Genomic DNA, 25,666 nt, shown 5'->3' on the forward strand with positions numbered 1-25,666 from the left:
TGAAGGAGATGGGCACAATGACAGCAAAACTGAGATGTCTTAAAGTTGATGACTTCTCTGCATCATCACTCTTAGAGGGTATCAGTTTTCCACCATGAAGCAACCACAAAATTAAAGGATCAGTTGTTATCTCAAGTTCATAGCATTTCAAAAGAATTACAGATATAGCAGTAAAATATATGTTCTCTTCCAAGGAACATTGTGGACGTTTTCTCCATAGTGGATGTTTTCTCCTTATATGATGATGCAAGTTTGTGCATACTCCACTTTTTAATCTTTTAAAGCAAAGGAAGTATTGTACTTCACTGCTTCTGTGCTTTATGAAATACTTCCAAACTAAGGATGGACCATCCTGCAATACAAGTGAAGTCCGAGAATGAAAGTGGAAGAACTACGCCATAGACCACACTGCACATACATGTATACCATTTAATAGGCCTTGCCACATGTCAGCAGGTACATCAGCTCTGCAATGCTATACCAGTTCTTATGTCATTTATTTGTTGCTGGTTTCTAACTGTAGCAGTTATTAAAATAGTGCTGATTGCTTTTCCCAATTTCTTTAATAATCAAACTTTTCAAAGCAATGGAAATTTTACAAATAAACATAACTCATTTTCAAAAAAAAGTTTTATTTAAAACCAAAAAATTTCAGCAACTGTGCTATGGCAAATTGATAGGCTGGTATTTTTGCCCGTTTATTAGCAAAAATGAAAAAAAAAGACCCCTTATAAGTGAGGTCAGAGAAATACCCAAAAATACCAGATATTCAGAACTAAAATATCAATACTGGATTTAACCGGTCAGTTTTTCCCAACCCTAATTTAATGGGGTGGCATGTTCGAGGGTACAGAGTTTTTACATAATTAAATTCTGGACTTTTCCCTCCAGAATCAGAGGAACAAAGTTTTCTGTACCCTCTTTGTCGTATATAAGTGAGTAATTGTAGCATTCATATATAATTTGTTTGTGTTGTATTGTTATTTGTTTGAGGTATTCCTTATTTAGCGTGGAGCAGTTGCAGTTTGCCAGCAGATTCCTTTACCCACAACAAATGCAGTATGGAGTTTCCAATACCACACAGATGTTGAAGGGGCCTTGTAGAAAAGGCAACAATGATAATTGCAAAGGAACAATATATATTTGAAAAATAATGTACAGATCAAAGAGAAGTTGTTACTTTGAGTGTAACAATGATATCCACACAGACAGCATATTGCATACATTCATGGGATAAATGTATATTGTTATCTATATCAGCATAAATTTATTTGAAGTAACTTGAAGAAAAAGTAACTAACTAAATCATTGCAATGGAGTATACACTCAAGCGCCAAAGAAACTGATATAGGCATGCATATTCAAATACAGAGATACGTAAACAGGCAGAGTACGGTGCTGTGGTCAGCAACACCTATATAAGACAAAAAGTGTCTGGCACAGTTGTTAGATCAATTACTGCTGCTAGAATGGCAGGTTATCAAGATTTAAGTGAGTTTGAACATGATGTTATAGTCAGTGCATGAGCGATGAGGCACAGCATCTCTGAGGGAGCGATGAAGTGGGATTTTCCCGTAAGACCATTTCACGAGTGTACCGTGAATATCAGGAATCCGGTAAAACATAAAATCTCCAACATCGCTGCTGCTGGAAAAAGATCCTGCTTGAATGGGACCAACAAGAACTGAAGAGGGTTCTTCACTGTGACAGAAGTGCAACCGTTCTGCAAATTGCTGCAGATTTCAATGTTGGGCCATCAACAAATGTCAGTGTGCAAACCATTCAGTGGGCTTTCGGGGCCAAAGACCCACCTGTGTACCCTTGATGGCTGCACAACACAAAGCTTTATGCCTCACCTGGGCCCTTCAGCACTGACTTTGGAGTGTTGCTGACTGGAAACATGTTGCCTGGTCAGACGAATTTCGTTTCAAATTGTTTCGAGCGGATGGATGCGTATGGGTATGAAAACATCATCATGAATCATTGGACCCTGCATGTCACCAGGGTACTGCTCAAGCTGGTGGAGGCTCTGTAATGGTGCGGGGCAGGTGTAGTTAGAGTGATATGGGACCCTTGATATGTCTAGATACTACACTGACAGCTGACACACATGTAAGCATCATGTCTGATCACCTGCATTCATTCATGTCCATTGTGCGTTCCGAGGGACTTGTGCAATTTCGGTAGGACAATGCTTCACCCCACATATCCAGAATTGCTACAGAGTGGCTCCAGGAACATTCCTCTTAGTGTAAACACCTCCTCCACTGGCCACCAAACTCCCCAAACATGAACATTATTGAGCATATCTGAAATGTATTGCAACATGCTGTTGAGAAGAGATCTTTACTCCCTCATGGTCTTACAGATTTATGGACAGCCATGCAGGATTCATGGTGTCAATTCCCTCCAGCACTACTTCAGACATTAGTCAAGTCCATGCGACGTCATGTTGCTGCACTTCTATGTGCTTGCGTCCGCCCTACACAATATTAGGCAGGTGTACCAGTTTCTTTGGCTCTTCAATGTACTTAGACTAAAAACAGGATTCTTTTATGTTTCAGTCACAACCCTCTGTGTATAGGAAAGTGGCATCAATGGGCTCAGGTGGCGTGGGAATGTTTGACAGTCAGTGAAGGAAGCGGTTTCTATCTTTCATGTGAGAGGCTAGGCTACAGGCAATCGGTTGGAGGTGTCGTTGGAGGTGTCGCTCGATGAGAGGGGAGATTCTTTCAGTGAAGTGCAGAACCAGCTAGAAAGTGGTGTACAAGATTGTTAGGTTTAAGGATTTTTGGAAGCATGCAGAATTTGGGTGCATGAGGGATCATTGGTGTGAGGAGAGAGATGGATTCCAATGAGAGCTTCTGAGATGGGCCTAAGGATTTGAGCAGGGGGTTACGTTGGCCTCTGGGATAGGATTGCTGTGACAGACCTTGTATGTGAAGGAGTCAAACAGTGGGCAGAAGCCTTCTGTCAAGTAGTTACTGTGGCACGTTACAAGAGTGGTGCAGCATTTATCTACAGGGAGGATGACTAAATCAGGGCCTGTCATGAGGCAGTGAATGGCTGTTATTTCTTCTGCTGAGAGGTTTCTGTTCTTGGGAATGGACCTGGGGAAGGAAGACAAGTCCAAGTGGAGATAGGAATTTGTGGAAGATGGCGAAAGAGTAGATAGGTGGTATGAGGGGGGGGGGGGGGGGGGGTTGCATGCTAAAACAAAACAGTTGGTTGAGCGTATGAACTGGGGAAGACAAGGTTAAATGTTGGGATTAAGATTGCTTTGGTTAGAGAGCTTGGTAGCAAACAAAAGTTTCCACTGTAGTGATCAGGAGAAGCATGTCATTGACAAGGATGAACTTGAGTTGTTGTTGTTGTTGTTGTTGTTGTTGTGGTCTTCAGTCCGGAGACTGGTTTGATGCAGCTCTCCATGCTACTCTATCCTGTGCAAGCTTCTTCATCTCCCAGTACCTACTGCAACCTACATCCTTCTGAATCTGTTTAGTGTATTCATGTCTCGGTCTCCCTCTATGATTTTTACCCTCCACGCTGCCCTCCAATACTAAATTGGTGATCCCTTGATGCCTCTGAACATGTCCTACCAACCGATCCCTTCTTCTAGTCAAGTTGTGCCACAAACTTCTCTTCTCCCCAATCCTATTCAATACCTCCTCATTAGTTACGTGATCTACCCACCTTATCTTCAGCATTCTTCTGTAGCACCACATTTCGAAAGCTTCTATTCTCTTCTTGTCCAAACTAGTTATTTCTCCTGATAACGACGTCCTCTTGAGTAGTTCCCGCCCAGAGATCCGAATGGGGGACTATTTTACCTCCGGAATATTTTACCCAAGAGGACGCCATCATCATTTAATCATACAGTAAAGCTACATGTCCTCGGGAAAAATTACGGCTGTAGTTTCCCCTTGCTTTCAGCCGTTCGCAGTACCAGCACAGCAAGGCCGTTTTGGTTAATGTTACAAGGCCAGATCAGTCAATCATCCAGACTGTTGCCCTTGCAACTACTGTAAAGGCTGCTGCCCCTCTTCAGGAACCACATGTTTGTCTGGCCTCTCAACAGATACCCCTCTGTTGTGGTTGCACCTACGGTACGGCCATCTGTATCGCTGAGGCACGCAAGCCTCCCCACCATCGGCAAGGTCCATGGTTATGGGAGTGAAAGTGAGGCCGTTGGATAGCACTGAAACTTCTGTAGGACACGGGTTTTGGTGAATAAATTTCTGGCCTTGTTTTGGGATTGTATAGGTTCTGAGCTAGGTAGAACATTGAAAGATAGTTCTGGGGCATGTTGTAAATGAAAATGTCCATAAGACAGAGTCTGTGTTCTATGAGGGATTGACAAGTGGGTTCGGTGGGGTTAGGATAGGTGTTGACAGGTACTGGTGCTTCAAGGCAGGAGTAGGATGTCAGTAAGTTTTATCATTTATGGAGGTGGTACCTGAAGTGCTCTTCCAGGTGTTGGAGGGCAAATATCTCTCTTTGGGAGATGTGGTGTGGGGAGTTAGAAGTGTACAGTAAAAGTATCTTGGGGAGGGAGCAGAGATTGTTTTAGCATCCCTGTGTCATGAAGATTTGTTTCTGTAGTACCGGATTTGAGAGGAAGAGGCATTGCTGGAATTTTGAAGTACAGTAATCATTGTAAAAGGAGGGGTGGTATCTGGGAAAGAGTATTTTCGTTGTATGGTCATGGAATGGAATGGTGGGCAGGGGGAGGGCGGGGGGGGGGGGGGGGGTGCAGGAAGACTCGGTCCCCAGCTCAGGGGCAGCATTTAGAGAACAGGATGTGGGACTGGGTTTTAGCTAGGTATGGGGATACTTTTCTGAATAAGAAAATGTGAGGTAGGCTCAGGAAACCTATGTCTTCATGGATACTCTGTAAATCATTCTTAAGTGCCTGGCAGGGGGTTCATCGAACCACCTTCACAATAATTCTCTATTATTCCACTCTTGATCAGTGCATGGAGAAAGGAACAACTATATCTGATATCCCTTATTTTATCATGATGATCATTTCTCCCTATGTAGGCCAGCATCAACAAAATATTTTTGCATTCGTAGGAGAAAGTTGGCGATAGAAATTTCGTGAGAAGATTCCGTCACAATGAAAAATGCCTTTGTTTTAATGGTGTGTATCCCAAATCCTGTATCATGTCTGTGACGTTCTCTCCCATATTTTGTGATAATACAAAAGTGATGCTCTTCTTTGAACTTTCTCGATGTACTCAATTAATCCTATCTGCTAAAGATACCAGACTGCACAGCAGTACTCCAAAAGAGGACGGACAAGTGTAGTGTAGCCAGTCTTTTTAGTAGATCTGTCACATTTTCTAAGTGTTCTGCTAGTAAAATGCAGTCTTTGGTTTACCTTCCCCATAACATTTTCTGTGTGCTGTTTCCAGTTTAAATTGTTCGTGATTGTAATTCTTAATTATTTAGTTGAATTTACTGTCTTTAGATTACACTGATTTATCGTGTAACTGAAGTTTAATGGATTCCTTTTAGCACTCATGTGGATGACCTCACACTTTTCATTATTTATTGTTTCACTATTCATGGTCAGTTGCCAATTTTCGCACCATTCAGGTATCTTTTCTAAATCATTTTGCAATATGTTTTTATCTTCTGATGAGTTCAGTAGACGAAACAACACATCCTCTGCAATCAACCCAAGATGGGTGCTCAGATTGTCTCCAAAATCATTTATAAGGAACAGCAGACAGCCTATAACACTACATTGGGAACACCAGAAATCACTTCTGTTTTACTCAATGACTTTCCATCAGTTACTGTGAACTGTGGCCCCTCTGACAAGAAATCATGGATCCACTCACATAACTGAGGCGATATTCCATAAGCATGCATTTCACTAGAAGCTGCTTGTGTGGTACAGTGTGAAAAGCCTTTTGGAAATTTGGAAACACAGAATCAATTTGAAATGCCTTGTCAATAGCACTCAACACTTTGTGTGTGTGTGTGTGTGTGTGTGTGTGTGTGTGTGTGTGTGTGTGTGTGTGTGTGTGTATAAAGAGCTAGTTGTGTTACACAAGAACAATGTTTTATAAATCGGTGTTGACTGTGTGTCTGTGTCAATAGACTATTGTCTTTGAGGTAATTCTTAATGTTTGAACACAATATATGCTCCAAAATCCTGCTGCATATCAACGTTAATGATATGGGCCTGCAGTTTAGTGGATTACTCGTACTAGCTTTCTTGAATACTGGTGCGACCTGTGCAACTTTCCAGCTTTTGGGTATGGATCTTTCATCGAGCAAGTGCTAGTATGTGATTGTTAAGTATGGAGATATTGCATCAAGATACTCTGAAAGGAACCTAATTGGTATACTGTCTGGACCAGAAGACTGAATAAGTTTGATGGTTGTAAAGGGAACTATGGATAACAGGGAGTGGTTCTGGGGAGTGAAAAGGCAGAAAGAAATTTTTGCTAATGTGTGATGACCGTAGGGTAGTTCTGTGACGTGGGAATATTTGATTGCGCGGAAGCTGTTGCCATGCATGAGGAAAAAAGAAACAGGTGTAAAATTATGATAGGGCCAATGTGTAGGGAGGGATGGATGGATTGATTTGAAGGTGAACTATGTAGCAAGTTTCCTCCTGTCCCCGTGATGTCATAGGCAATATCCCGCCCGGCCATCCATCCTAAACTTTTCATATTGGCGATCATCATTTGTCAGTTCGAAAAATGCTTGTGCAACACATCACTTCATCAAACTGATATGTTGCACTACTGATTCCTCCCATTAGGTGAATGATGTTGTCACTACTGCAAAATGCTAACCAAACAACAAATATTTAAAGTTCCAACTCATCGTAACATGCTCACTACAAGCATCAGTGTCATTCGCCTTTATAGTGTACCAGTACAATTGTAATTATATATCATTTTCAATGAATAGTTATCCATGTTTATTAACTTTAAGTTTCTTAACATTTTTACCAGGCAATCTCTTACTGTGGATAAGGGACTTTGGATAACAAATATTTATTATCCATAAAGACGCTATTAGAAAGATATCCTGCGAATGGGTATGGATACCATCCCTCAGTTTCTGCTGTAGTCATGTAGTAATCTTTATTACCTCACGCTTGGCAAACATAGAGTATGCTTGCAAAGCGTGGCCCGTGAGGCATTCCCCTCCACTGAGCACTTCCCCCTCCAACTCCACTCACACTATGTCGTACGTCCTGACCAAATATTTTGATTCACTTGTTCACCAGCAATCTAGTGAGGCAACGCGAAAAGAAAGAATACTGAAAAACATTATTCCAGTACGAGGTGGAGATTAAGTACTCGTTTGTAAATAATTCTGACGAAAAACTCCAATGACTATATGTACAAAATGCTTACCGTAAATCAAAACAATCTTTCTTGATATTTCTCTTCATGAAGCAACACACAGGCATTACTCACATAAAAAAAAAAGTGCGCTAACAATGGCAAAAGCATTTGGTTTAGACTATGCCGAAGAACACTTTAAAACAGCTGCTTTGTACACAAGTCTAATGGGATCTACCAAAAAAGAAAAAAAGAAAGAAAAGAAAAGAAACTGAACAGTTTAATTTGCAAATTGTTGGTATTATTCTTTGTGTGGACGAAGTACTGATCGTACAGATCTTAGTCAGCTGCTAATTTTATTCACATAATAATAAATGACTTTCTGTGCATAAAGTGTTACTCGCTTTAATTCCATTGCTCATAACAAAAGGTGTGGGTATTTTCACAAACTGTGTTGACAAAATTGGTGGTTTTAAAGAATATTGTGCAGTTTGTATTGATGGTGCATTGGGTATGTACCCTCTGCTCTGTCAGGTGGCTTGTGGAGTATTGATGTTTGCATTATTCATCTGGAACCATCCCCACTCCACCCCACCTTAAAAAAGAACTTTTAAAGATTACAAATAAAGAAATAATCAAGTAATACGGGGTACTGCGGAATTTTGGAGTAAACTGAAGGATTCACTCTTCTTTTTTTAAAGAAAAAGAAAAAAGAAGAAAAGGGAGAATTTCAAACAGACTTTACAAATCGTCTAAATGAATTGAATTTGCATTTGCAAGGGAAGAAATGCGCTATCTCTAATAGGTTTACGGATGTTAATGGATTCTTGTGTAAACTTATATTGTTCATATAACAACTAAATACGGGAAATCATTTCCCGAGTTGCTGTGAACTGAAACAAGAATATGTGGCGGAAAACGTTCAAAACTTACTTCCGTTGTTGAAGTAGTCTCCAATGAGTTGCATAGTCATTATTTTTAGTCGGCTTATGGTAAATGAAGAAGGCACAACCAGCGGGGGAGGGGGGAGAGGAGAGGAGAGGGAGAGAACAATCTTTAATAATACAATGAAAATTAGTCTCGGAAGTGTGTTAAGTGGTCCTCAAGAAGTAGTGTGCAGTTTACAAAATGATCTATTCATGCTGTCCAAAACAGAAAGAGGTGCTGCCCTGTTTTTGAATTCATGGCACAAGATAGGAGCTAGCCGAAACTCGCCCTTAAAGCAAACTCATTTTCTCGGGCCAATTCATGTATGTGAAATATATTTTCGTCAGTGAAGTAAGTTAATTTCACCAAGCGTAATGCAGTGACAAATGAGGTCATCAGAACATCAACTTCTTCTCAGTACAACTTACATTACTCTAGCCTGTTACCCTGTCTCTTGTTTCACTACATTCCATACAGACTGAAGTCTGTTGTCAGAATTACTGATTTTTTAATTTTTACTCGCTCTTGCCAAGAGAGCTATATTTCTTTTCTTTTCACTACATATTTTAATTCCTCTAGTAATCCAAGGCTTTTTTATAAGGTTGTTTAATGTAATTCCTGATTAGAAAAGCTGTTTTCGAATGGTGATATGAATTTATTATGGAGTACATTAAATTTTATATCAGCATTTGGTTTACTATAAATTTCATCGCAGGTTACACACAGCCTGTAAACTGTTTGGACATTTGTCATGGAATCATTAACTATTCTGATTTCCACCGAGGGGAATATGTCCTGTAAAGTACTGTCTTATTTATCCTAACTAATTGTGCATCATGACCAGAGAGAATTTATTACTGGGTATACAGTTATTTTCTTGCTTTGAGCTTCATCAAATAAAACATTTGAGTTCTACTGTCTTTATCTGCCTGTGTTGGAAAGTTAACACAGAGATCAAATAATAAGGTCCAAATATGGGTTTTAGATAATTTTCCCTATCGGAATCCTTTCAAAAATTTACATTGTAATCACCATATAATGTTAACTGCTTATTGCTCTCTGAGAGACAACACAGTAAGGATTCAACATGCATTACAAACAGTTAAAAATGTCCCAGTAGGGATCTATACACAGTAACCATTAAAAGTGGAATATTTTTCAGCATTAATTCACAAGTGCACATGTCTGTGTGCTAATCTCTACAAAACCCACTTATTTCAATGCTTTTGAACTTGTGTTCTGTCTTAATACACTGCCGGTAACAATTCCTTCATGAGTATGAGGCTACAGTGTTATCTTTTGTATTTAACTTCTCTAACAGATTGACAGAGAAGAGTTTATGAGCAAGTCTGAGTATTATCTTGATGTCAAACAATGGAGACTCCAGGATGGAATGTAACAACGTTATGAGTAGGAAAGTTGCTACTCACCAAACAGTGGAGATGCGGAGTTGCAGAGAGGCACAACAAAAAGGCACACAATTAAAGCTTTCGGCCATTGTCCTTCGTCAACAATAGACACACGTACGCAACTGCGCTCACATGCACTCGCGCAAATGCAACTCTCGCACACGACTGCAGTCTCGGGCAACAGAAACCACAGTCGTGGTGTGTGTGCGCGTGTGCACGCGTGCGTGTGCGCGTGGTCAAGTGTTATGTGTGTCTATTGCTGATGAAGGCCAGTGGCCAAAAGCTTTAATTGTGCCTTTTTGCTGTGCCTATCTGCAACTCAGCATTTCCGCTATATGGTGAGTAACAACGTTCCTTCTCATAATATTATCATCTTGACATGTGACATATGCTGCACATTTGTAATGTGCTGGAAATAATCACACCAGTGATTACTTTTTGAAAATGTCAACATTCTGACTTCCAGTGTTTTAGTCACCTAATGTAATGACATGCTCAATGGCCATGTGACAGTGTTCTGATGGTACACTATAATAAAAACTAAAAGGACTAAATACTATAAACTGTGTAAATAGGGGAAATGTTGGAGTAATAGATTTATCACAGTTTCCAAAACTGTTAACACTTACCATATTATATGTTATTTCACTGTTTAGAAAAGTTGTATTTTTGTATTAATATCTATCAGTATTGTTCTTCACTATTGTTATTATAGGGTGTGAGACAAAAATTACATTCTCCTTCCTCTTTTTGAGGTGGGATTTGATGAAGTTTTTCAATCAGTTTGAAGATGCAGAGCAGCTGAAGTAGCAAGAGAAGAGGAATACCAGCTCTTTTACCTCTCTTGTTTCTTTTTCCATAACTGCTGCAGAGAAGCTTTTGATGTTAGTTGTGCCTGTAATTACATGCTTCTGTAACACTGCATTCCACATGATTCACTCTTGTTCAACAAAGGAGCTATGGCTGCTTTTTTGTTACAGCATTGTTTGAACACAAAGGTGAGCTAGCAGATGTTGAAGCAAATATACTGTGCCCTTAAAATGTTTCAGATTTCTACCAGCTTAGAAATAATGCAGCATGCATAGTTGGAAAACTGCACAGTTAAGTTTGACTATACTTTCATTACTTAAAACTCCACAATCCCAGCCACCACTTTTGCTGTTTATTTGTGAGCTTTCACTTTTTGGCACTCCATAAGTTTCAAGATCAGTTCAGGTTTTTTACCAGGTACAGAGATGCATATCCTATTTCCTTAACTCTTCGTGCACTGGGTATTGATCTGTTTCTGTAGTGTATTGTGTAATTTTTTGTCTTTCCTTTATTTTTTTTTTTTTTAGCAGGAGTATGAAGCTGAAGATGAGGAACCATATGCTGATTATGAACTTCGTAGAGTCGGTGGCAGAAATCGATACCGCGAATCCTCGAGAAGTCCTGTGTTGAATAGAAGACCCATAAATCAGCGTGCTGCAGTCACGGAGGAATACAGGATTTGTAGAGAGAGCAATGACTCATTTCATCCTAAAGTTTATGATCCAGAATATCAGAATGATTGGAAACTTAAATATGAACAAAACAATGCCTTAAAAGAGTCAGTGCAAGGTAAAGACAGTAGAAACCGAAAAATGCCTTTGACTGTAGCTTTTTCGTTAGTAATAGGTTTCTGTCTAGTCTACGGAACTTTTTTTGAAAGTTCTTCTGAAGAAAATAGTTATACAGGCATAGAAAATATGGCTGCAGCAGTGAAAAATGCATTGTTACGATATGAAAATATTCCAGAGGATGTTGAATTTCAGCTTTCTGCCGGTATACGTAACGTAGTGGAAAGTGATCCCACCAAACCTTCAATTTTTGTTCTCCTCCACAATAACACTGGTGAGGGCCCTTTTTGCCTGGCAAATACTATTGGTAATCTTGCAATGAAATACTTAGAATCAGATGAAGAATTTCCTCTCATTTTGAAACCGGATGAATTGTTGCAGAATGAAAATATGTCTAGGGACTATGGCTGGATTATAGAACATTACAAACCTCTTATTGAGAAACACCGTTCAGTAATAGTTAACAATTTGCAGAGTTTTCCTGGCAGAATGGCCATGGCTTTTCATTTCTTATGTGATGTAGAAAACCCTGTAGTTCGAAAGGCCCTATTTCTTTTTACATTGCGTGTTCCAAATGTGCACAGTAGGAATGTGGTGGAGCAGGCAGAAAATGTGATGCACAATATTTGGAGAGAAGAAGTTGATAATGATCAACGTCAGGCTCTTATAACACGCTTGACAGAGGATGTAATTTCTTTGCCACTGAACATATTACACAATGAAGCATGTCCCTGACTGGATAAGTATTACTCCAAATTGTGAAATCTGTAAATGTGGAGTATTGTTTAATACCTATGAGTTGACTAGAATCAGTGTTGTGAAAATAATATATTTTAGAATTTTTTCTGCTACTTGTGAATCTGTCAGAAGATACTTTATTGGTGCATATTGTTTTATTTGTTAGTTTTCTTTACAACAACAAAATATTTGCACTAAGGTAGGATCGTATCTTAGATTACAAATTTGAACAGTATCCTTTCTTTTTATTTCTGAAAAATATTAGACGGTGTATGATAATAATGTTTAATCTGTGTCTATTAGTACCATCATATACAGGATTAGTGATTCAGTGTAATTTTCAGCTTTAAACAGAGTTAAACTTGAAAAAGACTGGGGTATTTCACACTCAGCATAACATTATACTGATCCCATGGAAAAGAAAAGCAAAATACTGTGAAGATATCGGTGTTGGATATGTTACCACAGCTCTTTTATTAATTATGCTTAGCTTATCTATTTACATTATTATGAAGACATGTTACATTTTTCACAAGATTTTCAAATAGGATTTGATTGCATACCTTTTTTGTGGCATATATTGTATTTTGTCATTACCGACTTTTTGTTTTTCATTTATTTAGGTATTCACAATTGCTTGCAAAAATGCAGAAACGTGTCAGCCTATATTATTGTTGTTTCATATATCACACATTGATTCTATTCCACTTTATGAAATGAAATTGCACAGAGGACAAATATTATAATAGGACTAATGCTTATATTGTGTTTGGTAATCATGTATTTCTGTAGCATGTTATTCTTCCACAACTTTTGTTTTTTTGCAAGGTGAATGTTTTATGCAAATGAAATCAACTGGCAAGTGGGCTAAACAGTTTACTTTGCCCTCTTATTGTAATCGTTTTGCTATGATATTTGGGTGCTGGTGAAATATATTAAAATGATATTTGCTAAACAAAAGACAGACAACACTGGAAACAAAAAAATCTTCATTCTGATTTCTATCATCTTAGCAGTCTTTTTCACATTGTATTTAAATTGTAAATTTATCACAATAAAGTGTTATAATGTTTACGAAGAGCAAGCAAATTAAGCTTGTACAAAGGTGATCTGTTAATAGATTTTAATCTACAAAATCCTATGAAATTATATGGGGTTCATCTGACAGAGTCAAAACTGATGCATGTTTTAGCGTTCATAATGAAAGCAGGTGCATTCAACATTGTTCAATGACGCTGTCATGAGCACCCAGAGGGAAAGCAGTATTGGAGTACTCGTAGTAGTAGTAAGAGGAGGAGGAGGAAGAGCTGCTTTGTTACCTCATTTATCACTTTTATAAGAACATAATTTAAGTATATAGACTTTATACCTACAGCTCTTCTGGACAAGGATGGGACAGCTAGTGTACTGTGGGCTTGTATTAGGAACCATTTCAGATTTAAATAAGTAATTCTACATCTACATACATACTCCGCAATCCACCATACAGTGCGTGGCGGAGGGTACCTCGTACCACAACTAGCATCTTTTCACTCCCTGTTCCACTCCCAAACAGAACGAGGGAAAAATGACTGCCTATATGCCTCTGTACGAGCCCTAATCTCTCTTATCTTATCTTTATGGTCTTTCCACGAAATGTAAGTTGGCGGCAGTAAAATTGTACTGCAGTCAGCCTCAAATGCTGGTTCTCTAAATTTCCCCAGTAGCGATTCACGAAAAGAATGCTTCCTTTCCTGTAGAGACTCCCACCCGAGTTCCTGAAGCATTTCCGTAACACTCGCATGATGATCAAACCTACCAGTAACAAATCTAGCAGCCCGCCTCTGAATTGCTTCTATGTCCTCCCTCAATCCGACCTGATAGGGATCCCAAATACTCGAGCAGTACTCAAGAATAGGTCGTATTAGTGTTTTATAAGCTGTCTCCTTTGTATATAAACCACAGCTTCCCAAAATTCTACCAATGAACCAAAGACGACCATCCGCCTTTCCCACAACTGCTATTACATGCTTGTCCCACTTCACATCGCTCTACAATGTTACGCCCAAATATGTAATCGACGTGACTGTGTCAAGCGCTACACTACTAATGGAGTATTCAAACATTACAGGATTCTTTTTCCTATTCATCTGCATTAATATATATTTATCTATATTTAGAGTTAACTGCCATTCTTTACACCAATCACAAATCCTGTCCAAGTCATCTTGTATCCTCCTACAGTCGCTCAACGACAACACCTTCCCATACACCACAGCATCATCAGCCAACAGCCGCACATTGCTATCCACCCTGTCCAAAAGATCATTTATGTAGATAGAAAACAACAGCGGATCTACCACACTTCCCTGGGGCACTCCAGATGATACCCTCACCTCCGATGAACACTCACCATCGAGGACAACGTACTGGGTTCTATTTATGGAAACCATGGAAAATCTAAATCAGAATGGTGGGATGCTGATTAGAACCTCCATCCTCTTAAATATCTGATTCAGTCTATCCATAGTGTAAAACAATGTTTCCTTTTTACTTTCTTCCAAAGAAGTTATTTCATGTTATAAAAAGTTAGTGCTATACCATTCATTCGTTTCTCAGCATGAATCACTGCACACACTATACATACTATTAGCTAACAGCAGCAACATGACAGAGGTATTTCATTTACATTTTGAATACTGCAACTACCCATTTGTGCTTGAAAAACTAAGTCAGCGTCCCTCCATAATGTGTGAAATGTGAATGTCAGAATTAGGATACGATGTTGGTGTTATCTTTTGCAGTGCTTTTGCGTAATGTTTTCCATGGTGGAAGGAAACATTTTTTGATTAAACCCTTATTGTCTGAGTAATCCTTCACTATACAGCATATACTGCTTAACAGGTACTTGTAATTGCCTTTTTAAATAAGTTTGTTTATTAGTAATCTCTTTAATCTCCTTGGGATTCTTACCATAAAATTTTATTCAGTGGGTAGAGAAAACTTTTCGAAGTTTTATGTAAGTGTTCATTCTTTCTTCAGTTTCTGTGGCCGTAGATAGAGCTGTTCATGCAGTAATTATCAACGTCACTGTTAAATGTACATAATTGATACGTTAGTTTAGTTAAAATCTCCAATATTTTGAACAGATTTTTATAGTGATCCAGGTTATATTTTTTATTATTATTCTTATGGCCTTTCCTGTAGTTGGATCACTGTGTTTGTATTTTGTACCTTTTTTCATCATAGAATAATTCCATAGCTAAAAATAAAGAGTATGTATGAAAAGGCCCGCCTGGTTAGCAATGCGGTGTAATGCACTGCCTTCCGGGTGGGAAGGCGTGCCGGTTCCCGGCACGAATTGGATCGGTGGATTAGTGTTGAGGTTTGGTGTGCCAGCCAGTCTGTGGATGGTTTTTAAGGCAGTTTTCCATCTGCCTTGGCGAATGTGGGCTGGTTCCCCTTATTCCGCCTCAGTTGCACTATGTCGGCAATTGCTGTGCAAACACTTTCTCCACATACGCGTAAAACATAATTACTCTACCACGCAAACATTAGGGTTACACTCATCTGGTGCAAGATGCTTCCGGGGGGTCCACTGCGGGCCAAACCGCACAGAAACCCTGGGACTGGAGTGGGGCAGCATTGGGGCGAGTAGACTGCTGTAGCCTGTTGTGGGGTTGTGAATCACTGAGGGCTATGGCGGGGACGAAGCCACTCAGTAGTTTCTAGGTCCCCAGTTCCATACAATACAATACAATGTGTGAACAGCATGTAACTAAAAGACATTACACACTGATGACAGGGGTCAAAGGGCATAACATGCAGTTGATATTCTTTTTGCTGAGAATTAACATTAATTCCAAAAAAAAAATTGTGTTTGTTACACAGTTTATACACGTAGCCTACATTTAATTATCAGTGTCATTTTTCTTCTTCAAACTAAAATTTATGGCATTTGTGCTCTCACTGTTCGTCACTTGGTTATTGATCATTTGTAAACTTCCTTGGATGTTTACAGAGAGTGATGGCACAGTCGTTTAGCATACCAGACTCACATTCAGGAGGACCACTGTTCAAATTCCCATCTGGCCATCCATATTTAGGTTTCATATTTAGGTTTTCCATGAATTCTCTTAATCATGCCAGGCAAATGCTGAGATTGTTCCTTTGAAGAGGGACATGGCTGATTTCATTCCCCATGCTTTCGTATTTTCAAGCTTGTGACCTTTTGACCTCACTGTCAACAGGAAGTTAAACTCTAGCCTTGGTTCTTTCCTTTCTTTGTGGGTTTTATTTGCCCTTTTCTTTCTAGTGTGTAAACATTTCACGCCCAATCTGCTTCTTTGAATAAGTAAAGTGTTCAATCAGACGATTAAAAGTTTTTTTTTTTTTTTTTTTTTTACATCAGATATTCAGATTGTTATTAAATTGACTGCTTTGTTGACTTGGCCTTTGACTGTGATTTCTCGGAAAAGTTGTGGCAAGAGCTTGCAGAATTTGGTGTCCCTTCACACTTGATAGCAGCAGGTCTCCACAATAATCACCTCACAGCTGTGAAACAAAGTGCTGGCACATCTGATTTCTTCAGCATATCAAAAGGTGCCAGGCAGAGTTGTCATATTTCCCCCTCCCCACTCCTGCCTCCCACCCTAATGTACAACACCTGTCAGAACATGTCATTAGGAAAGCTCTTTAGGGTTGGACTAAAGGCATTTCAATTGGGTGTAGATCTATTAACAGCCTCTAATTTCCTGATGGCACCACGCTTTAACTTTCAGCCAGCAGCAAAGATGAAGTTACTGGGATAGTAACAAAAGTAAAGGATATTAGTCTGCCATATGGATTAGACATCACTGTCAGCAAGTCCAAACTCATAATTGATAAAGGAGCACAAGTTGAACTCTCAGGTCAATTAAAGAAACTGGAAACTGTGCATTCTTTCATCTTGGGTCAGCCGTTTACAACGGAGGAAGCTGCAAAGATGAGATGAGATAATGTGACTGTAGGTTGAGTAGCTATGATTGTTGAAACACTCTTGATTTCCATCTTCTTTTACACTTGCAAAACACGGAATCTTAAGGACTGAGACAAGCAGCGTAGTGATGCATTTGAGCTTTGGTGCTGGCACGGGATGCTGCATATAAAATGGGCTGAAAGAACAACAAATGTGTCCATTGAGTGTCATATCTCCAAGCACCTTTAGTCTTGTGTCGTCCAAAATATTCTCCAGTTATTTGCCCATATTGTGAGAGGAGATGGAGAAAATCTAGAGAAAATAATCATGAAAGGAAACATTGACGGCACAAGCAGAGGAGAAGAGCAGGGACCAGCTGGATGGATCAAATCAAGGAGTTCTCCAGTCTACCTCTTCAGCAGGCTGTAAGAGATGCAGGTAACCGTTAGTAGTGAGACACTTGGGTTTGGGGGTCATGTGCACGATGACTTGCAGCAGCGGTGGCGACGACGACGGTAATGGTGGTAATTAAACTGAACCATGCACCTAGACCAATTCGTGCACTGTGTCCTGTATGTGACTAATTTTGATAAGTGTTCTGAAATTATGTGTCAATAAAATTAACCACATTTTTTGTGTAGCCAGTTTATTATCCCTCATCTCTCTTCATCAGCCCAACACCACCGATCCAGTTTAAGCACATAAGACAGTTTCAAACAATCGAAACTCCAGGTAGGTATATCAACAATGTAGATAAAGATAAATTGCTACTTACCATAAAGAAGACATGTTAAGTTGCAGACAGGCACAATTAAGACACTTGCATAAAGCTTTCAGCCACAGTCTTCATCAGCATAAGAGAAACACACATCAGTCATACACATAAGCAAGCACACCTTGTGCAGGATTCCACACAGAATTTAGCAGAAACCTGCATTGTATTTAAGAGATAACTTAGTGATTTATTTCAACTTCTTCTTTAAGAACAATGTCCCAATAGCTGGAAGTGCATGCCAGAATCTCTGTGTTGTTATGTTCCATGGGATGACCAGTGCTGAGACAGTGTTCTGCAATAGCAGATTTGTTTGGCTGTTGTAAGCATGTGACAATTATGCTCAATACATCAGTCTTCCACAGTCCTGATAGTCTGACCACTACATGAAACATCACACCTGCAAGAAATACGGTAGACACCCGCTGTACACATACAGAGATCACCCTTTACAGAACCTGAAGAGACCCTAATCTTAAGACGGTGATTGAAAAACACATTTCACATCTTTTTCTGAAAAATGAAACCAATCTTGTTGGAAATGCTCCCTGCATGAAGGCAAAAAGTCCGCCTGAGTAGTATCATCACTCACCGAGCACAGTGATTGAGAGCGCAAAGCACATGTGATCTGACTTTCATTATAACCATTCTGATGAAAGATGAGCTCAAGATGGGGTAACTTAGTTGACAGACCGTCACGGTGCAAGATGGCTGGGCCCTGTGAACCAAGGTAAGAATTACATCTTCACGCTGAACCAGATGGTGACAAGTATAGAACCAGTCATTGTGAGTAGGCTTCCTGCAAATGGCATATCCCAACATTGCATCAACCTTCGTCTTGACCAACACTTCCATTTGCATCGTGAAGCAAATATTTCAATGTCTGAATTCAGATGTTATAAAAAAGTCATTCAAATTCTCACTGCCATGAGGCTAAGAAACAAAAATGTCATCTACATATCGGAAAAAACATGTAGGTTCCAAAGCCACTAACTCTAAGGCATGTTTCTCAATGTCTTCTAACAACAATTTGGCAGTCATAGGTGACAACAGGTTTCACTTAACAACTTCAGCTATCTGTTCATAGTGCTGGTCATTGAATAGAAAAGTGGAAGTCACAGGTCAAAATAGGTTCGTTTGTGTAATACCAACTCCACCCTCAATTAATGATAATGAATCAGAAATGAGTGAAGAGACATCTCATCAAGACTTACTCAAAAATGAGTCATTCAAATGCATTCCCTCTGATCAATGTAAGAAATCTGCTGAGTTCTTTAATGTGTCGCACTGACCTACTAGTGGGCTCGAGAGTAGTAAGATGTTCTGCTACACGATACGTTGGAGTACCAATGTTACTCGCAATTGGCCTAAGATGAAACCTTCCTTGTGGACCTTTGGAAGGCCATATAACCTTTGGCAACAGCACAATGAGAATTAAGACTCTTGACAGTCTCTTGTGACAAGGGACTTTACTTCGGGAGGCTGTTAGTCTTTCTCTCCACACTTTTTTATGGGGTCAGCACTAATCATGTGACATGCTGAATTGGACAGTAAACACTGCATCTTTTGAATGTAATTATGCTTGTCCAGAACAACAGCAGCATTTCCCTTGCCTATAGGTAAAATGGCAATATCTAGATCAGCTCTAAGTGAATGTAAAGCAGCTCTCTCAGCTGTTGTTATATTATCATTGACTGGACAAGCATCAGACAATACACGACCTGCCTCTCTCCTAACCTCCTCTGCAACATCGGGAGGTAGTTTAAAAAGGGCCTATTCAACGGAACTAACGTCAACATTGACAGATGCATGGGCATTGGTTCAAAACTTAAAACTTTCCATGTTATGGATTTACCATTGTTATCAAAACTCTCTCCATGAGATTTAAATCACAAAATATCAAGTACAATATTAGGCTTCGAGCCACGGAGACATTCAAACTTGGGCAAATGTCGGGCAGTTACAGAATGTATTTCCCAGTCAGGCTGCAACCATGAAGCACCATCCAGCAAAGAAAAAGCTCAAATTTTTGTAGTAATCATTAAATGAAGACAAAACGGTTCCATGGAGGAAAAAAATCCAATTTTCGATGAGTGGAATGGATCCTTGCACATACAAGTGTTAGGCCAGCACACTGCTTGGTACAATTGATGGCAGGAGAATTAATATGATGCACAACTTTGGCTAATGTTGGAACAAACATTTTGTTCACGGCACTCCACAAAAATGATGTACATTGCAATGTTTCTCTACAACACTGAGCTTCTAGGAAGCACTTTTAGCTATTGAAATACTGTTATCAAGGAAGCAATTGGAATTAAATTGGAAAGTAAGCTTAAAAATTAAGATGGAGGTTTTTGTTGTAAATTCTGTGTGGAATCCTGCTCTCTACCTTGTCAGAAACTGAGGGACAGAGTTATATGCTACCTTCCCCATGTGTTATTAATTTCACTACCTGATAACAATGTTGCTGACTTCTAAATTTGGTCATCTTTGGTCGTGTGATGGTGTCAGTGCTTACTTTATCTGCAAACAAAGGTTTTAAATTCCCTTGCACAGTGCTTTCTAGATGTAGTGTTGCTTAAAAATAACAGGATATTGGCAGTTGTCAACTATGTCGTCTGGCTACATTCCTGTAAATTATTTGAGCATTGTATGCCACAAAAACTCCATGTTCCAAGGATCATTTTGCACTATAGCTCATAATGTTGTGGATCAAGTCATTTTACATTCACATCACAAATTAATTTGTATGTAAGATTTACATTCTGAAGATTTCTAAAGGGTTTTTAAACACACACGCACATGTATTTTACACTTTACAGTAATAAAAATTCTTCTACGGTATAGAAGCAGTTATCAAGGAGGAACTTTCTCAGTTTGTTAGCAAATTTTACTTTGCAGTCTGTCAGACGTTTTATATCACTGGTAAGTGATAAAAAATTTTGTTACAGCTCTGTACACCCCGTTTTGTGACACCCCCCCCCTCCCTCCTCTATGGGTCCAGGGGTAAGAACAGGCCTGAGGTATTCCTGCCTGTTGTAAGAGGCGACTAAAAGGAGTCTCTCACATTTTGGCCACTGTTATGGCCCCCTGTAGGTTTTGACCTCCACTCTTCAAAATTTTCCCGAAGAGCTAGCTGATTGGGGAAGGGCGCCTTACATGGTGCATTGTGTCCTTCGCGCATTGAGATCTTTAGCCCACTTTCTCATCATTGCATTGCAGTCCTGCTCATTCTCCATCTCTTGGGCAAGGACACCTTCCTGTGTGTGTTTTACATCATGCACTATGCAATGTCGCTTTCTGCGCCGACGATGACCATGGACTTCTTTGCACCACATATCCAGCATGGTAGCCATCCCATTGTGGTGGGGCCGCCATGTACACAGTTGGTTGTAGCCCTGTGATGACACAGGGATCGCTCTGCTGATGCCTGCACCATTAACTCCCCATGTATGCCAAGGTGTAGATTCCCATCACCCTGGGGCATCGGTACTCCTGGCAAAGACCATCCTGCGAGGTGGCGCCCGTGGCAAGGGCCCCTGGTCGGAGTGGGTGGCATCAGCGCGGATGACATGCAATGAAGTGTTGTACGTCTCTTGCTGGTGGTCAAACACCAGCGGTCTCTAAGCATTCATGTACTCAATTCAACATACAAAAGTACAACCTCAAATCATTCCCCTTCCTGGGCACACCACGGGAGGAACGTCAGGCTAAGGATGGCAATGAAGATTATTCACCCCAGTACCTCTTATGTACAAGAGTTGACGGGGAATCATTCATGTCCACGATGCCTCAGTTTTTTGTGGAGCATTTGGAGTACAAGTTTGGGGAGGTAGAAGGCACATCCAAAATGCGGTCAGTCAGTCTTGATAAAAATGGCTTCCTCTGCCCAGTCACAGGCATTACTTGCTTGTGACAAGCTGTTACTATCACGCCCCATAAGAGCTTAAATATGGTCCAGGGTATTATCTTCTACAGGGATCTTCCTTTACAGTCCGATGACTAGTTGCATACCAACTCAGAGCAACGAGATGTCTATTTCATCTGGCGTGTCCACCGCGGTCCAAGGGATAATCAGGTTGCCACCGATGCCTTCATCTTGGCCTTCGAGGTTGACACATTACCTGAGAATGTCAAGGCGATGGTCTACTGCTGTGATGTCAAACCATATATCCCTCCCCTGATGTGGTGCTATAAGTGCTGGAAGTTTGGCCACATGTCTTCCCTCTGTACTTCCAGCCGCATATGTCAAGACTGTGGTCATCCATCCCATCCCAATACTCCATGTGCCCCGCTTCCCATCTGTGTCAACTGCGGAGAGCACCATTTACCTTGCTCGCTGGACTGTAGGATTCTAGAGAAGGAAAGGAAAATAACGGAATACAAGATCCTGGAACGACTAACCTACATTGAGGCTAAAAGAAAATTTGAAAGGCTCCATCCCGTGCACATGATCTCTTATGCTGCCGCTATAACTACTGTTATAGTCCCATCTGTTGCACCAATTCCAGTCAGCTCTCAGAGCTGTAAGACTACACCTGCCGCTTGATGGTGGGGGCACTTCCCTCCCTGTTGCTCCCATGCCACCTACTTCGGGAGCAGCCTCCCCCCCCCCCCCCAACCATCGGGGCCATCAGTCTCCACTTCTAAGCCAGAGAAGCATAAATCTTCTTTGACACCTTTTGCTAGGAAGGGGTCCCTTGGGTCACTCCCCCGGTTCCTACCAGTGGGAAAGTGGACACCCAACAGTGGATGAAGCGGCCATAGGTAGCTGGTCATAGGGCTTCGTGGTCCTCCTCAGTTCTAGATACTGAATGAAAGAAGCCCAGCTTGAGAAACCCAAGGAACAGCGCGAGACCAAGGAAACTCCAGTGGCACCCAAACCACCGCTACCTACAGGCTCTGTGTCTGAGGATGAGGTGGAGATTCTGGCGTCCGCTAAGGACCTAGATCTCACCAGACGCTCAGACACAATGGATATAGACTGCTCAGGCAATAAGTCGGTGGCAGCAGGTGACCCTGAGGCATAACGTCCCTCGTTGAATGTTCCATGTCTTCCCAGTCTCACGATGATGCTATCCTCCAGTGGAATTGCGGCGGTTTTATGCACCGCCTGGCTGAGTTATGGCAACTTTTAAGCGTTACACCTGCTTTCTGCATTGCCCTCCAGAGAAACTGGTTCCTGGCACTGTGGACCCCTGCCCTACGCGGCTATAAGGGATACTACAGGAACCGTAGTGACTATAATTGAGTTTCGGGTGGAGTTAGCGATTATGTTCTAAACTAAGTCTGTAGTGGAACTGTGCCCGTTCAAACCCCTCTTGAAGCTGTGGCTGTCAGGGTAAGGACAACACAAGAAATAACTGTCTGCAACGTATATCTTCCTCCGGATGGTGCAGTACCCCTGAACGCACTGGCTGCACTGAGTGATTTTAACACTCATAATCCCTTGTGGGGTGGCACCATTCTTACTGGCTGAGGCAGAGATGTCGAAACTTTACTGTCTCAGTTCGACCTCTACCTTCTAAACACTGGGGCTGCCACACACTTCAGTGTGGCTCATTGCAGTTACTCAGCCATTGATTTATCACTTTGCAGCCTGGGACTTGTCCCATCTGTCCACTGGAGAGCACACGACGACCCGTGTGGCAGGGACCACTTCCACATCTTCCCGCCACTGCCCTGGCGTCAGTCCCAAGGACTCCTTCCCAGATGCGTGTTAAACAAAGTGGACTGAGAAACTTTCACCTCTGCAGTCACCGTTGAATCTCTTCCACACGGTAACATCGATGTAATGGTTGAGCAGGTGACTACAACAACCGTTACTGCAGTGGAGAGCGCGATCCCTCTCTCTTTAGCATGCCCCTGGCGAAAGACAGTCCTTTAGTGACCGCAGGAAGTCTCTGAAGCAATTCAGTAGCGTCAGCGAGCTCTACAGCGGCATAAGCGGCACCCTTCCCTGGAGCTCCTAATAGCCTTTAAACCGCTCCGTGCCCGCATTTGTCAACTTATCAAACGACGGAAGCAGCAGTGTTGGGAGAGATATGTCTCGACCATTGTGTGCTATGTCACCTTCCCAAGTCTGGACAAAGATCAATCATGTTTTCAGGTACCTGACCCCAACAGGTGTTCCCGGTGTCAACATAAATGGTGTGTTATCTACTGACACAAACGTGATTGCCGAGCACTTTGCTAGCCACTGTGCTCAAGCCTCTGTGTCGGTGAATTGCCCCCCAGACTTTTGCATTCTTAAACGCCACCTGGAAGCGAAAGTCGTCTTTTTCACTACATGCCACAGTGAATGCTATAACGCCCCATGCACAGAGTGGGAGCTCGTCAATGCGCTTACACATTAACCCGACACAGCTCCTGGGCCAGATCAGATCCACAGTCAGATAATTAAACATCTCTCATCTGACTAAAAGCGACATCTCCTCATCTTCAACCAGATCTGGTGTGAAACCCGGTAAAAACCCGCTTGATGTGGATAGCTATCGGCCCATCAGCCTCACCAATGTTGTAAGCTGCTGGAACGTATGGTGTGTTGGCAGTTGGGTTGGGTCCTGGAGTCACGTGGCCTACTGGCTTCATGTCAGGGCGACTTGCGCCAATGTCATTCTACCACTGATAGTCTTGCGTCCCTCGAGTCTGCCATCCGAACAGCATTTTCCAGATGCCAACACCTGGTTGCCGTGTTTTTTGATTTACGAAAACTGTATGACACCACCTGGCGACATCATATCCTTGCCACATTATACGAGTGGAGGCTTTGAGGCCCACACCCGATTTTTATCCAAAATTTTCTGTCGCTCCGTACTTTCCGTGTTGAAGTTAGTGCCTCCGATGTCCAGGAGAATGGTGTCCCGCAGGGCTCTGTATTGAGTGTATCTATATTTTTAGTGGCCATTAATGGGCTAGCAGCAGCTGTAGGGCCGTCCATCTCACCTTCTCTGTATTCAGACGACCTCTGCATTTCATACTGCTCCACCAGTACTGGTGTTGCTGAGCAGCGCGTACAGGGAGCCATCCATAAGGCGCAGTCATGGGCTCTGGCCCTTGGCTTCCAGTGTTCAGTGGTGAAGACGCGTGTCATGCATTTCTGTCGGCGTCATAGCGTTCATCCAGAACCAGCATTTTACCTTGATGACTATCCACTAACTGTAGTGGAGAAATATCGATTCTTAGGTCTGGTTTTCGACGCTCATTTGACTTTGCTTCCTCATTTTCGTCAGCTTAAACAGAAGTATTGGCAGCACCTCAAAGCCCTCCGCTGCTTGGGCAACATCAACTGTGGTGCAGATTGCTCCATGCTGCTGCACCTCTACAGAGCCTTGACTATGGGAGTGTGATTTATGGTTCAGCGGCGCCGTCAACGTTGCGTTTGCTCGACCCATTGCACCATTGAGGAGCTCAACTAGTGACAGGAGCTTTTAGGACGAGTCTGGTGAACAGCGTACTGGTTGAGGCTGGAGTCCCTCCATTGAAGATCAGACGTGCACAACTGCTCGCCAGTTACGTTCCACACATTCATAGCTCTCCTGAACATCATAATTACCATCTTCTCTACCCAGCCATAGCGGTTCACCTCCCGGATAGGCGGCCCAGGTCAGGGATAATGATTGTGGTTCGTGTGCAATGGCCCCTGTCTGCACTGGAGTCCTTGCCTTTAGCACCTCTCCTCGAGGTCCATTCACGTACACCTCCATGGTGTAGCCCTAGGTCGAAGCTCTGCCTGGACTTTTCACGTGGCCCTAAGGACTCTGGTAACCCTGCCGCTCTCTTCTGTCAATTCCTCTCGATTCTTGAAGTGAAGTGTTCCAGGGCTATGAAGTGGTTTACACCAATGGCTCGATGGCTGATGGTAGTGTTGGCTTCGCCTACGTTCACGTCGGCCGTATTTAACAGTATTCCTTACCTGATGGCTGCAGATTATTCACTGCAGATGTGGTAGCCTTATCTCGTACACTTGA

General features: G+C 41.5%; 1 protein-coding gene across 5 annotated transcripts in view; it reads left to right on the plus strand.

Moving 5' to 3' along the window:
* The window catches only part of LOC124774933, a 53,880-nt gene extending 40,817 nt beyond the window's left edge, over window positions 1-13,063 (plus strand). For 4 of the 5 annotated variants that reach the window (XM_047249643.1, XM_047249625.1, XM_047249661.1 and 1 more), the window contains one exon: window positions 10,987-13,063. In XM_047249643.1, the coding sequence (XP_047105599.1) occupies window positions 10,987-11,982 (996 nt within the window). In that variant the 3' untranslated portion in view covers window positions 11,983-13,063. The remainder of the gene's footprint in view (window positions 1-10,986) is intronic. The other variant, XM_047249633.1, reaches the window with a different exon arrangement.
* The last annotated feature ends 12,603 nt before the right edge of the window (window positions 13,064-25,666 follow it).

This window comes from Schistocerca piceifrons, chromosome 1 (genome assembly GCF_021461385.2).
Source record: "Schistocerca piceifrons isolate TAMUIC-IGC-003096 chromosome 1, iqSchPice1.1, whole genome shotgun sequence".
Classification (NCBI taxonomy): Eukaryota; Metazoa; Arthropoda; class Insecta; order Orthoptera; family Acrididae; genus Schistocerca; species Schistocerca piceifrons.